General features: G+C 59.1%; 1 protein-coding gene across 1 annotated transcript in view; it reads right to left on the reverse strand.

Moving 5' to 3' along the window:
• The window catches only part of Plxdc1 (plexin domain containing 1), a gene marked incomplete at its 5' end in the record, with an annotated part of 45793 nt that overhangs the window by 9104 nt on the left and 23324 nt on the right, over nt 1–13365 (reverse strand). The window contains 6 exon segments of the mRNA XM_013519432.1: nt 740–900; nt 1944–1979; nt 5076–5217; nt 6221–6281; nt 8506–8587; nt 9793–9888. Of these exon segments, the coding sequence (XP_013374886.1) occupies nt 740–900; nt 1944–1979; nt 5076–5217; nt 6221–6281; nt 8506–8587; nt 9793–9888 (578 nt within the window).

The following is a 13365-nucleotide window of genomic DNA, read 5'->3' on the forward strand; positions in this document are numbered from 1 at the left end:
AAAAAAAAAAAAAAAAAAAAATTGAACTAGGTCTCTTGAAAGCTAAGGAGCCCACCGGAAGTAGAGGGCTGGGTGGGAGCTTCTGGGCTCCAGGCACAGAGCCAGAGCGCTGAGCCTGATTTCCCAGAGTGCACCTCAGCTGGCCCCTCAGGGTCTTGGGGTATTCAAAAAGGTAGGCAGCATCCTCCACTAAGCAGCCCCCTCCCCTGGCACATAATCCTCTTGTCCTTTGTCATCTAAGACCCACAGAAGCAGCAGAAGTTGGTTCCACATGGCTATAAATAATCCTGAGCCTGCAATTTGGGCACAAATGACCGTAAATCATTAGGGAAGGGCTGCCCAGCTGTGCAGCTGGCACTCGGTGGCATTTTTTTTTTGGACTTCTTTAGTTCCTCTGGGGATTTTGTTAATCTCACAAAGGGGAAATGAAAGCGGGCAGGGGCTGGGGATTTAGCTCAGCGGCACAGCGCCTGCCTGGCAAGCGTGATGTCGTGAGTTCGATTCCTGGTACCAGAAAAAAAAGAAAGAAAGAAAGTGGGCAGCACAGCTGACAGCTACCACATAGGCACAGGAGGCCTGAGGCACCAAGGGGGAACTCAAGCGCCCTGGCTCTGCGGCATGGGTTGGGACGGATCGCGAGGTCTCTTGGGTGTGGGGCAGGAGAAGGGTAAGGGGAGCAGACAGGCGGGACGGAATGGGCCAGGAGCAGACAGCGACGCCAGGCCCAGTCCACACTGACCTCGATGAAGAAGAGCGCAGCGTTGGAGTTGGGGTGGCCGCTGATGTAAATCCCAGCCAGCATGAGGGCCGCCACCAACAGGACGGCCAGCACGATGCCCACGATGGTGCCCCGGTGCACGGGGCGGCCCTTGGTGTCCGGGGACAGGCTGTCCCGCAGGCCTGTGGAGAGACTGTGAGGGCAGGCGGGGGCGGCGGGGAAGACCGGGCTGGGCCTCTGGGGTCCTGACACGGTCCCAGAGATGAGAGCCCAAGGAGCCTTCACAGGCACTGGGCGTCACCCTGGGGACGGAACCAGCGCTCTAGGCACCTTCGGGCAGGTTTCAGAAATCCTCTCGCCAGGACCCTCAGGGACGCTCTCTGCCACTGGGCCACACAAGCGCTCGTGAGGAGTTCACACAGGGCCGTGCTGGCTGGCACCTGGGGACGGTCTGCGTGGGTGCAGATCTATAGCGTGTGACCTCGGGCACCTCATTTAACCTCCCAAGCCCCCGTGGCCACTTCTGAAGAACAAGGGTGACAATCATAATGACCTGCTGGGGTGGCTGCGAGGGATACTGAGGTCATTCGAGCCCAGCACCTGAGACACCCCAGGAAACTCCAGCTGCGAGGACAGCAGCGCTGGTCCCTGGTCGCAGCATCGAGGCTGCTGTTCGCCTGTGTCCTCTGCTCTTAGACTGCGGGGTGCCCGCCACGGGCACCAGGGGAGTTCCACAGAGCGGATGGGCCCCTGGGAGCTGTGGGGCTGGCGAGCCTCGTCCCACGGAGGACAGAGGGTGCTTTCCACAGACTCAGAGCAGGGAGCTTCCCAGTACCCCAAGCCTGGAGTGGGGGGTCCCCGTCAGCCCTTGGGGTGGCTGCAGCCTGGGCCTGGCCGGTGCTGGGCACTAAGCCAGGGCAGAGGGCCCTGCCTGCACACAAGGGGTCCCCTTCCTGGTCACCCCTGAGGCTGGACAGGAGCTGCCCTCTGGTGTTCTCTGCGACCCCAGGTTAGAGACCCTGGCCTCCCTCACCAACCTCCAGCCCCTGGGGAGGAGGCCATGGCCACAGGTCTCCTTGTCAGGTGTCCTGCCTCAGTCCCGCCCCATTTCGACGCAGAGCATGTCCTATCCAGCAGGAGGCCCGGGCAGGCAGGTGGCCGTGTCCCCCTCACCCCCACAAGAGAAGGGGGTCTGATGAGGAGGCGCAGGCAGCGCTGTGCTCACCGTCTCCTCCCGCGCGGGGATCCAGCTTGGTGTCATCTGCAAAGAGAGCACAAACGGAGCAGGGTCAGCGGCACCGCCGCAGCCTTCGTCACCCCGGGTCAGGACGGGACCTCAGGGAGGTCATCTGCCTTCTCATTTGAGATGCTCGGAAACGGAAGCCCAGAGAGGGAGGGCGCGGGGCGGGGGCAGGAGACAGGGACAGCTAAGGGCCGGCTAGGTGTGGCTGGAGGGCGGAGGGCACAGCGGAGCCGGGAGGGGACGCGCCCAGCTTCCAAGGGTCGACAGAGCCGTGTCAGATTAGAGCTGGCGACTCGTGTGGGGACCGGGACTGCAGTTTCCCCCCTCAGTGTCCTTCCCGCCATCCTACCCGGGGCTCACATGGGGCAGAGAAGGAGCAGCCCCGTCCGCGGCCTGTGCGTGACGGCTGCGGCTGTTGCTGTCAGTTTAGTGTCACACAGATCCGCCACCGCAGCTCCCGGCCTCTCCCGGCCCTTCCTCTCTGCACCCCCCGCCACCTGCATCCTCTGAAAGCCGCCTGGGCTCGCAGGTGTCCCAGGCCCCCTGCCCCTCGTCCCCAGTCCTCCTCGCTCGCGTTGCAGCACCAGGCCACGGAGGAAATGCCACCCGCCTCCAGAACTCTCGCGGGCTGGGGTTAGGCTCCCCTCCTGGTTTTATTTACACTTTTGATATTTATTTGGTGTAACACAGAATTTTTGGCCTTAAGTTTGATTTTTGCAAAAACTGTACTAAAATACGATCTTGGTTATTGGGATTTTCTTGGAGCCTCCTTAAAATGTTCACCTGGGTTGACAGCCTCACTTGCCTCACACCACTGTGGTGCTCTCACCCCCCGGGGACAGCTGATTGCCCCTCGGGCCCTGGCACTACCTCTCTGTGGCATCCAGGTCCCATTGCTCCTCGGCGGCTCCCGGCTACCCTGTTTACCCTCCCCACGCCTGAGGGGGTGGCCTGTGCGGGACATGTTCCCAGCAAACCTTGAAATATCAGTAAATAGATGATAAAAGTATAAACTACAAGAAAAACTTAAAACATTTCCCTATAAGCCCGTCATGGTGGCACACACCTATATTCTTAGCACTCCTAGGAGGCTGAGGCAGGAGAATCACAAGTTTGAGCCCAGCCCGGGCAACTTAGTGAGAGCCCATCTCAAAATAAAATAAAAAGGGCTGGGATGCAGCTCAGAGTGAAGGCCCTGGGGGAAACCACAGGGTTTCCTCTAAGTGCAAGCTCACCCCTCACTCGCTTGTTAACTCCCAACCCTGCTGAGGTTTCCTTCTGCTTTGCCTCTATCAGTCCACAGTCTCACCACGACCCTGTCCGCAGCACCTGAGTCTTCTTTTTTTGAGACAGGGTCCCCCTATGCAGTTCAGGCTGGCCTTGAACTTGTGGCGCTCCTCCTGCTTTAGCCTCCTGAGTGTTGGGATTACAGGCGTGCACCACCATGCCCGGCTGAGTCTTAACCCGTAACAGCTCCTTGCTGTTCTTAGGCAACCTCCGAGTCCCCTCAGCGTGAGATCTGCCTTGGGGATCCCCATGTTCCGAATCTGCACAGACCCATTTCCATGTCTCTCAGTGCGGGGAAAGGCATCACGTGGAGGGGAAAGACAGCTTTTGGAGCCAGATGAGACCTGAGTCCATCTCTTCCTGGGCCCGTCAGCCTCCTCTCTGAGCCTTAATGCCTTCTTTATACAGTGAGGCTATAGGGCTGGGGGTACAGCTCAGCGCTGCAGCACTTGCCTGGCAAGCGTGAGGTCCTGAGTTCGACTCCGGACACCACCCCCCAAAATAAAAAATTAAAATGTGGATATGCAGGGAGTAATAAAAATATACAGTTTAGCTGGGTATGATGGCATACACCGGTAATCCCAGCACTCAGGAGGCTGAGGCAGGAGGATCCTTGCACATTCAAGACCAGCCTAAGCTATCAAAGTGAACTCAAGGCCAGCCTGAACTGCATAGGAAGACCCTGTTTCAAAGAGACCAAAAAAAAAATCAAAGAAGAAAAAGTGGCAAGAATGATGGGGTAAGGGTGTCAGAAGCGAGGGGAAGGATGTGAGGGTGGACTCCTGACAATGTGTCTTTGGCCATATACATTTTAAAGAATGTAAACAATCACCGTACTTTCCCATCACACCTCATAACACTACCAGCACCCAGGGAGGCCAGGACTGCACAGGAACCCACGCAGGACTTGGGCACATGGCCAGCCCCCAGGACAGCAGCCCTTTCTACCTTTCCCCCTCTCCTCCGTGACTTCCCTCTGGCCGGTCCAGCCCCAGCTGGCCAGCGATTAGAGAGGCAGCACCTCCTGCAGCTCTCAGCGCCCCGATTTGTCCCCGGAGCCCATTTCCTTCTCCAGGATGACTCAGACTGTGGCTGAGCGATGTTTTCCATGCTCCTCCCCTTCCCTCCTTCCCGTCATCCCCTGCGAGCAGGCGTCCGGGTCAGAGGGCCTTCCGGGGACCCACCGCCTTCCGTGTGCACCGACGGCTGGAGGGTCCAGGTGCGATGTCCCGGGGAGAGACCCCCTGCCTCAAGTGGCAGAGAAGCCTTGGGGACAGAGGACATCACGGCCCCACCCGGCCCCCCCCCGCCCGCACAGGGAGCAATGCCAAGGGGCCTGAGAGTTGGGGTTGGGTTAGAGGAACCCACATCCGAGTGTGGACCGGGTTAAAGAAACCCTGCCGGTGCCATGCAGGTCACGGTTCAGCTAAACGAAGATGACTTTTTTTTTTTGTCTTTTTGAGACAGGGTCTTGCTGTTCAGTTCAGGCTGGCCTTGTGCTCACTTTGTAGCCCAGGCTGGCCTCGAACTCGAAATGATCCTCCTGCCTCAGCCTCCCGAGTGCTGGGATTACAGGCATGTGCTACCACGCCCGGCCCCAAGATGACTTTGATAAAATGCCCAGCACCCAGAAGGGACATCGATTTCCCCTCACAGTGAGGCCACCCATAGCCTGCAGCACCAGGCTCAGAGCCATGTGGCACCCACTCTTCCTGAGCCCGCCCCCGTCTCCTGGCAGCAAGCCCCATCCCATCCGCACAAGGGTAGGAGACAGCATCCTGGGTAGCTCTCTCCAGGCCCCCGTCCTACCCCAGGGCCCGGCTTTACCTTCCGTGGTGGGACTGTCAACCAGGAAGGAGGAGGAAGTGGTGGTGATGGTGACGTCCTCATCCAACAGATTGCCCGAGCTACTGGGGGAAGCTGAGTACAGATCCTCCTCCCGGAAGTCCTCGCACGTCTTGCCCTCTGCCTGCAAGAGAACTGAGTGCTACTGCCAGATGTAGCTGGACCCCAAGTACATTTTTTTTGTTTGTTTTGTTTTTGTTTTTCTTTCGGTACCAGGAATCGAACTCACGACCTTGCGCTTGCCAGGCAGGCGCTGTGCCGCTGAGCTAAATCCCCAGCCCCGACTCCAAGTACATTTATACCTCCCACTAAATCCTAGCTACTCAGGAGGCTGAGGCAGGAGGGCCCTGAACCCAGGAGTCTGAAGCCAGCCTGGGCAACACAGCAAGATCTTGTCTCACAAAATAAACTAAACCTTCCATCTTGTCCTGTAACAGTCTTGTCCTACAGGGCAATCTGTGAGTTGCTTCAAATCCCTTGATTAATCAATAGGGCACTGGCCCCCAGCTTTTGGGGGTATGTCAGCAACATCAAGGAATCAAAATGCTGAGTGTTCTGGAAAATTCTAGCAGTGACAAGGAACCTCCATGGGCTTCTAAATAGCAGATGCTGGGACACACTCCATACCCCAGAATGACTGCCACCCTGAAAAGCTGCAGGGCTGGTGCCTGGCTGGTGCTTCACGGATGTCACTGTGTCCATGGCCTCGCCTAAGGGTCCAACTGGGGCTGAGGTCATGCCCAGGGTCCCCTCCACAGGGACCAGAGGAGCTCCTGGGGGCTGTCTGCTCATGGCCAAGTCTGGGAAGTACTTGTGGCTGGGATTTACAGGGCTCTCTAGAACCTTCTAGAACCTTCCACATGATCTGCAGGGCTCAGAGCAGATGGAACACAAATCTCAAATGGAGGAGAGGAGAAGACACCAACAATGAAAGACACTTAGAGGGCTAGGTATGGTGGTGCACGCCTATAATCTCAGCACTCAGAAGGCTGAGGCAGGAAGACTGCCATGAGTTTGGGGCTGGCCTAAACAATATGGTGAGAGCATGTCTCAAAAAAATTTTTAAAAAGGCACCCAGAGAAGAGCCACCCAGGGAGGGACCACCACAGGTCGCCCAAGCCACTCACCTCCTGGGCACAGCCATAGGCCAGCCACTCCTGGCGGTAGCGGTCAAAGCCACTGGAGCACCTGCAGGGGGACAGAAATGTCAGAGGCAAAGGGACTGGCGGAGAAGCCCCTCTGTCACAAGCCCCAATTCAGTAGCTACAGACCGGGTGGTCAGGCTCCCGGAGCACTGGGCAGCCGTGGAAGCTGCAGCTGGACCCTGCTGCCCCTCCATTCTTCCCTGGAGGCAGGAAGGTGTCTGTGGGGTCCCCACCTTCCTGATCCGGCTCCCCTGGATCAAGGCCACATCTGCCCAGATGTGTGTGGTGGGCTGCATGACCTCCAGTGACCTGTAAGGTCCCTTCGACCCTGCGCTGCTGTGGCATTGCTGAGCACGCGGGAAGCCGTGCCCACGTCCTCCTCTGAGAAACGCCTGCCACGCGCAGGGCTCTGAAGTGCGGCTCGGGCCCTGTGCTTGGAGAGCAGGGCTGGGCAGGGCTGGGCCCCGGTGGACACGGCCAGCACTTCCTGCATGACCTTTAAAGGGCAGGGAGGGCCCTGGCGGAGGCGGGAGAGATGGAGACACCAAGCGCCTCCCCAGGGAGAGGGTGGGGGCGAGGCGTGAGCCAGGGCCTCCCGCGCACTTCTCCGCTCTTGTCTCTGCAGCACTAGGGGAGTCACCGAGCCCTGCGTGAGCCCAGGGACACCTGCGCGGAAAGGACAACATCCGGAGCCGCCGGGGCCTGGAAATAACTCCCGGCAAGTTCCCCGTGCACCAGCAGCCGCCCACCATCTGCCCAAGATGGGCGAGGCGGAGGGCGAGGCTTCCCAGGGCTGAGGCCTCCGCCCGCTCGGAGCTGCTGTCTGGAGCGGGACGGCGGGACCTGGCCTTTCCGTAGGTCTCCTTGCCCGCCACTGTGGGGCTGGGGGCGCTGGGAGAGGCTCGGGACTCGTTCCTTAGATCACACTGATTTCCTGGAAACTCAGCCTGCAGGGCAGGTCTAAGGGCAACCACCCAGAGTCAAAGGCTGGCAGGAAAAGGAGCCATTTACTGGGCACCTCTGGAATGCCAGGCGGCCCAGGCCTGAGCAGCGCCCGCATCACCTCTTGGGAGCCCGACAGTGATGCTGGAGGCAAGGGTTATGACCATCACAAGCCCACCCGGGGGCTGAGGTCACCTTAGAGTCCAGAGTGGGCCATGCTGGGGTAGAGGATGACCGGAAGACGCCTGCCGGGGGAAGTGACGTTGTCTCCATCAGACCTGGCCCAGAGCAGGGAGGGAGCCCTAGGAGACTGGGAGTGGGCAACAGGATGAGGGGAGGGGAGAACAGACCCATAGGCGCCCCCTGGCATTCCAGGGACCTGGGTCAGCCTGGGCCCCCGACAGCTGGCGAGGATGGGCCCTCGCTAGAGTGCATCAGGCCCACGGTGTCGGGGGACAGGAAGTTTCCAGCCCATGTCAGCCTCACACGCTCCAAGGGCACCGCCTGCCACAGGGTCACCACCACAGCAGGGCAAAGGCCACACCAGAAGCCCCCACAACACTGCAGGGTCCCCGAGCCGAGAGAGACGCGCCACTAGGCATTTTGCGTGCACCTGACTCACCTGCGGTTCAGCATGCGCTGGACGCTGGGTCCTGCAGGGGCAGCCAGCCCTGAGCTCCCAGGCCTGCCCCCTCTAAGGTGATGGCAGGGCCCCATCACCAAGCCATGGCTCTCAGCCCTGCAGGTGCGCACGACCTAGCACGGCAGTCAGACCCCCAGGGGTCTGGTCTCCCGGATCTCAGTCCCAGGGTTGGGGTGGGGACCCTCGGGTGATCCCGAAGGGGACTGAGTTGTAGGGCTTCCCACTTCCGCAAGAGCCCTCATCCCCCGGGAACCCCCCGTGTGTTATTTCTCTTGGATGAGAGAACTGAGCTTGCATTAGGCGTCCATCCTGGGAGGGACTGGCTTCCAAGGGGGCGTGGATGATGAGTCAGCCTTAAGAACCTTATCCCCAATCTGGCTCCCACCCAGGAAACTCTGCTTCCAGAACCACGCACAGACCTCCCTCCGCAGCTCTAAGGGTCTACGGGTGTCTCCGCACCCACACCCGGGCCCGCGGGAACCCGGGGTCTCGGGCTCCACCTCGGTGGCTCATAGCTATCCCTGGGCTGGCGGTTCTCCCAGGTGTTGGCAAAGGCGGCCCAGGCAGAAATGCAGATTCCTGGGTTCCCAGTGCAGAGGGCAGAGGACTCTGCAAGTCTATCGGGTGCCCACAGCTGGGTCCTCCCCAGGGACCCGGGGCTCCGTGTGGAGGCGGCACGAACCTCTGCAGGACATGGCACCAGGTGCAGTTGAAGTTCAGGTCAGAGGAGACGCAGGTGTCGCAGCTGTGGTGCTGCAGGCAGGCTGGGGTGGGGGGAGACGGAGACAGAGAGGGGCTCAGCCCCAGGCCTCGCTATGGCGTCCAGGCCTCGCCCAGAGCGTGGGCGCCCTCCAGGCCGCAAGTGCCGCCCTCACTGGAGTCCAGCCTTGACTCTTTAAACCTCCCTTCCTCCCTCCTTTCTGGCCACCCAGGACCAGAGGGTCAGGCCCTGAGCTGGTGCTGGGGATGCAAAGGTCCAACCTGTTCCCCTGATCCTCGCCTGTTCAGGTCCCCTGGGCAGACAGACCCCAAACAGATCATCCCACAAAAACGACAGCAGAATTAGAGCTGTCCTGCGGTTCACGACATCTTATGGAGGAAAGCTCCAGGAACCCTGAGTATGAGCGGGTCCCACCTCGTTGGGAGGTCACATGGGAACAGTTAGGGCCACCGTGGTGGGGCAGATGGCTGTGAAGACAAAACGAGCCCCGGGGCGCAGCGAACCCCTCCCCTGCGTAGCGTGGCACATCCCAGAGGACGACTTGGGATGCCACGAAACCACAGGAGCAGGATGTTTACCTCCAGCGAGACGCTGTTACCAAGGAGACCTAAAAAAGCATGCGAGCCTCCCGTGCTCTGGGTCAGCTTGCAAATCACTAATGTGGAGGTCGCAGAGCTGGGCGGCACAGGATGCTCCCTGGCTTTGCTGTGGATGTTGTTATGGTAACCGTTGCTGGGTTACTTCTAGGGACCCGAAGCCCACTTTTGCTGAAGGGGTTGGCCCTTAACTTGAACCTACAGACATCCAGGGGTGACTGCCACGGGAAGAAACGCAGGCTCTCTTCATAATGTTTCTGTCCCCTTAGCGATCAGCCTTTGGTTCTGCATATAGACAGCTGATTATTTAAGTATTTTGCCCAGAGCCAGGCGTGGCAGAGCGCGCACACCTGTAATCCCAGCACTTGGGAGGCTGAGGCAGGAGAGTCATCTCGAGTTTGAGGCCAGCCTGGACTACAGCGGACTCTATCTCAAAAACAAACAAACAAACAAAAGCAAAGCTCTCCCTAGGTGGCTCTAGCCTTTGCCACAGCTCCGGGAAGGAGGTGGCGTTGGGCCCATGTTACAGATGGAAATGGAGGCTGGGAGGTGAGATGGCCGTGCCCCTCAGGGCTTGGGTGACCACGGTCTGACTCCAGAGTGAGTTCAGGATGGCACAACGCCCCCCAGCCTGGACACGACCCCTACTCACTGGGCAACGGGGTGAACTCCACGGCTGAGGCGCTGGCGATCTTGCTGGTGTCCAGCTCCACACGGTGGTACTCGAAGATGGTCCTGCGCCGCGACTCTGCGAGAGAGGCAGCACCTGTCCCCAGGCGCCGACCCCAGCCGGAGGCCCCGAGGCCCACTCTGGGGCCCTGGCCCGAGCCCAGACGCAGCTCGGAGGGAGCAGGGAAGCCTGTGGGCCGGGGATGCTACCGCTTCGGGGAGCTGAGGGCCAGAGAAGACCTGGGGAACAGCCTAGGGTACAAGCAGTCAGCTACTCCGCCAGCCCCACACTGTGTGCTTAAAGGCTCTTTGGAGGGAGGTGTGAGGCTGCGAGCTGCTCACAGGAGCTTCGGTTTCTTGTTATATTTGGTTTTTTGAGATAGGGTCTCACTCTGTAGCCCAGGCTGTTCTTGAACTCATGGTGATCCTCCTGCCTCAGCCTCCCCAGTGCTGGGATGACAGGTGTGTACCCCATACTCAGTTCTGCAGGTGGGTCTGGAGGAAACTTTTCTAAGATGGCAGCAGAGCTCAGTGGGTCATCCACACACAGAGGGGCTCCTGCGCCACTGCCGGGCACCCTGCCCACCCGCTCCTGTGAAGAATCGGGGCCCCCACTGTGTAGCTGAGCATCGCGGCACATTTCAGCACGTGCTGCTCCACCTTGGAACTGCTCCCTCTGCCAGGACTGGACCTCATTGCTCTGGCCCCCGCGCTCCCCACACCTGCAGCAGCCTCAGCGCGACACCTCAGAGACCAAGGCCGCCTCCTGCGCAGCGAAGAGGGCACCGCGCTGGTGTTGGTGGCAGAGGTCCCGGAAGTCAGCAGGCCCCTGCAGCCCCGAGGACTAAAGTCTGAGCACCGTCAACCACCACAACCCTGGGGAGCCCACCGGCCACCCTGTCACCCGCTGGCCAGGCGCTGCACCGGGCCGAGGAGACGGGACGGAGCTCCATCCTAGCGGATGTCTGTGAGCGCTGCTGGGACAGCAGGGACATCCCCTTCGAGGCAGCCTGGCCCAGCGCTGCCTGGTGGTCTGGACATCATTACCACCCGCCTTCACCCTGCCAGGCTCTGGTGCCAACCTGTCCATGCCCAGCGTCCTGGGGCCGCCCCCCTCTGCCACCCCCAGGTCCAGACTGATGCTCCCCCTCCGGGGTCACCCCGGCTTCCCTTGCTTCCTGCTTTTGTCCTCAGCAGAAACGGGACAACAGGGCACACAGGGACATTAATGCTCAGGGGGTGGATGGGCTTGGGGCCCTGGGGGCCGGTCCCCTTACACCCCCAGCACTAGGGGAGGGCCAGGGCGCCCTTTCTGCCAGGGACAATGACGCATGACGCCCAGCCCCCCTCCCCAGGACTCTGCTGGTTTCTAACAAGATCCAGGCTCCTGTTCCCGCCCTCCTCTTGTCCAGGGTGGGTCCCAGACTCGCTGCCGCCTGGGGGACAGCGGGAGGGAGCGGGGCCGGGGGTCCAGCTGGCTCTGACACGTGTCTGGTGGGAGGAGATGGGCCGAGAGCCGCAGGGGGCTAAGCAGTCAAGGTGTCCTGCCTTGTGTCACAGTGGGGAAACTGAGGTCACACAGAGAAACCCGCAAACGGATTCCGCTTTGTACAGCACTACAGGGTTCACCAAGCCCATCCCCAGCCTTCCATGGGAGCATTTTAGGTGGTGGCGGCGAACCTAGGGCGTGCGCGCCGCAGCGGGCTGTTCATATCATTCAAAGCTCTAAAAGGCTTGCCCTTGCCGATTTACAGTACCTAAATGAGCACATTCCCACAGACGCCCAGTGCCGCCCTGCTGAGCTCCTCCCGCAGCGCCAGAGTGATCGTCGGCTTTGCCCTGGGGCTCCTGCCAAGTCCCGACCACCAGGTGACATGCAGAACAGACCTGATGCTGCACCTGAATCATCTCATTTGACCTTTTTTTTTTTTGGTCCTTTTTTTTGAGGCAGGGTCTCGCTATGAAGTTCAGGCTGGCCTTGAGCTCACTTTGTAGCTCAGGCTGGTTTCAAACTCATGACGATCCTCCTGCCTCAGCCTCCCAAGTGCTGGGATTACAGGCGTGCACCACCACGCCCAGCCCATTTGACCTTGTAATTTCTGGGGTACACAGACAGACGTCACTATCTCCCCATCTGGCAAAGAAAAAAAGTGAGACCAAGGCAGCACCATTGTTTGCCCAAAGCCACAGCAGTTTTGGGTTTTTGCAGAGGCCAGAATTAGAAGTCAGGTCTCAGGGCCGGGGATGTAGCTCAGTGGCACAAGTGTCTGCCTGGCAAGTTGAAGGTCCTGAGTTTGATTTCCGATACCAAAAAATTTAAAAAGTAATCTAAAACTCAAGTCTCCATGCCAGGGCAGCTCCAGGAAGTCCCCAAAAGTGTCTACAACTGCCTGGCACAGCGTGGGAGGGGCCCGGGTCCCCAGGGGCGCCTTAGGCTGGTTTCAGCCCGATTCCAAGCCTCCTATCGAGCGTCACTGGGCGCTGAGTCGGGGACACGTGTTCTGTGCTGCCTGGTGACCTCCAGCGACCTCTGTGTCTCTAGAGAGGCAGAGGGAAACATTCACACATCTTTAAAAACAAATAAATCACACTTGTCATTCCAGCACTCAGGAAGCTGAGGCATGAGGACTGCCACAAGTTTGAGGCCAGCCTGGGCTACATAGTGAGTTCAAGGCTTGCTTGAACTACATGGTGAGACCCTGTCTCAAAAAACTAAAAAAGCCGGGTGTGGTAGCGTACGCCTGTAATCCCAGCACTCAGGAGGCTGAGGCAGAAGGATCATTGGGAATTTGAGACCAACCTGGGCTACAAAGTGAGCTCAAGGCCAGCCTGAACTGCATGGTGAGACCCTGTCTCAAAAAGAAAAAGAAAAGAAAACCAAATAAAAACAAATAATGAAGCCAAAACCCGAAAGATTCAATGAGTGTGTTTATCCTTCTCCTGAACAACCCCCAGCCAAGAGGGGCAGCAAGTCTCAGAATGTGGGCAAGAACTTGGGGTGTTCTGAGGAGACCAGTTCCTAAGAGGACCCACCAGTGTGAGTGCAACCCCAGGAATGCACATATGCCCCCACTCCTACAGACACCCAGATACACACACAGCGTTCTGGTGTTGGCATTGCTGGTTCTGCGGATGGAACACAAGGTCTTCACAATGCCCTCCATTCCCATCCTTTAAAAAATGTTTTATCTTGAGACAAGGTCTCACTACGTTGATAAATTGCCCAAGCTAAACTTGAACTCAAGGTCCCCCTGCATCAGCCTCCCAGAGCCCTGGGATTACAGGTGTGCGCCACCACGCCCCATTCACAGATTTTGTCTCTAAACAAGAGCCCTCGCCAAATCCAAGTGGGGTCTGACGGAGACTCAGGGGAATGAAGGGCCTTATTTTGTAACTCCTGTGCCCAGCAGGGCACCGAGCCCACCCGTTAGAAGGCAGCCCAGCACAGCGCCTGCCTAGCAAGCGTGAGGTTGTGAGTTCAATTCCCAGTACCAGGAAAACAAAAATGAAAGCACTTAGTTTGGGCTGGGGATTTACCTCAGCGGCACAGTGCCTG

The sequence above is a fragment of the Chinchilla lanigera genome, unplaced genomic scaffold (genome assembly GCF_000276665.1).
Source record: "Chinchilla lanigera isolate Chin_1 unplaced genomic scaffold, ChiLan1.0 scaffold00050, whole genome shotgun sequence".
In the NCBI taxonomy this organism is placed as follows: domain Eukaryota; kingdom Metazoa; phylum Chordata; class Mammalia; order Rodentia; family Chinchillidae; genus Chinchilla; species Chinchilla lanigera.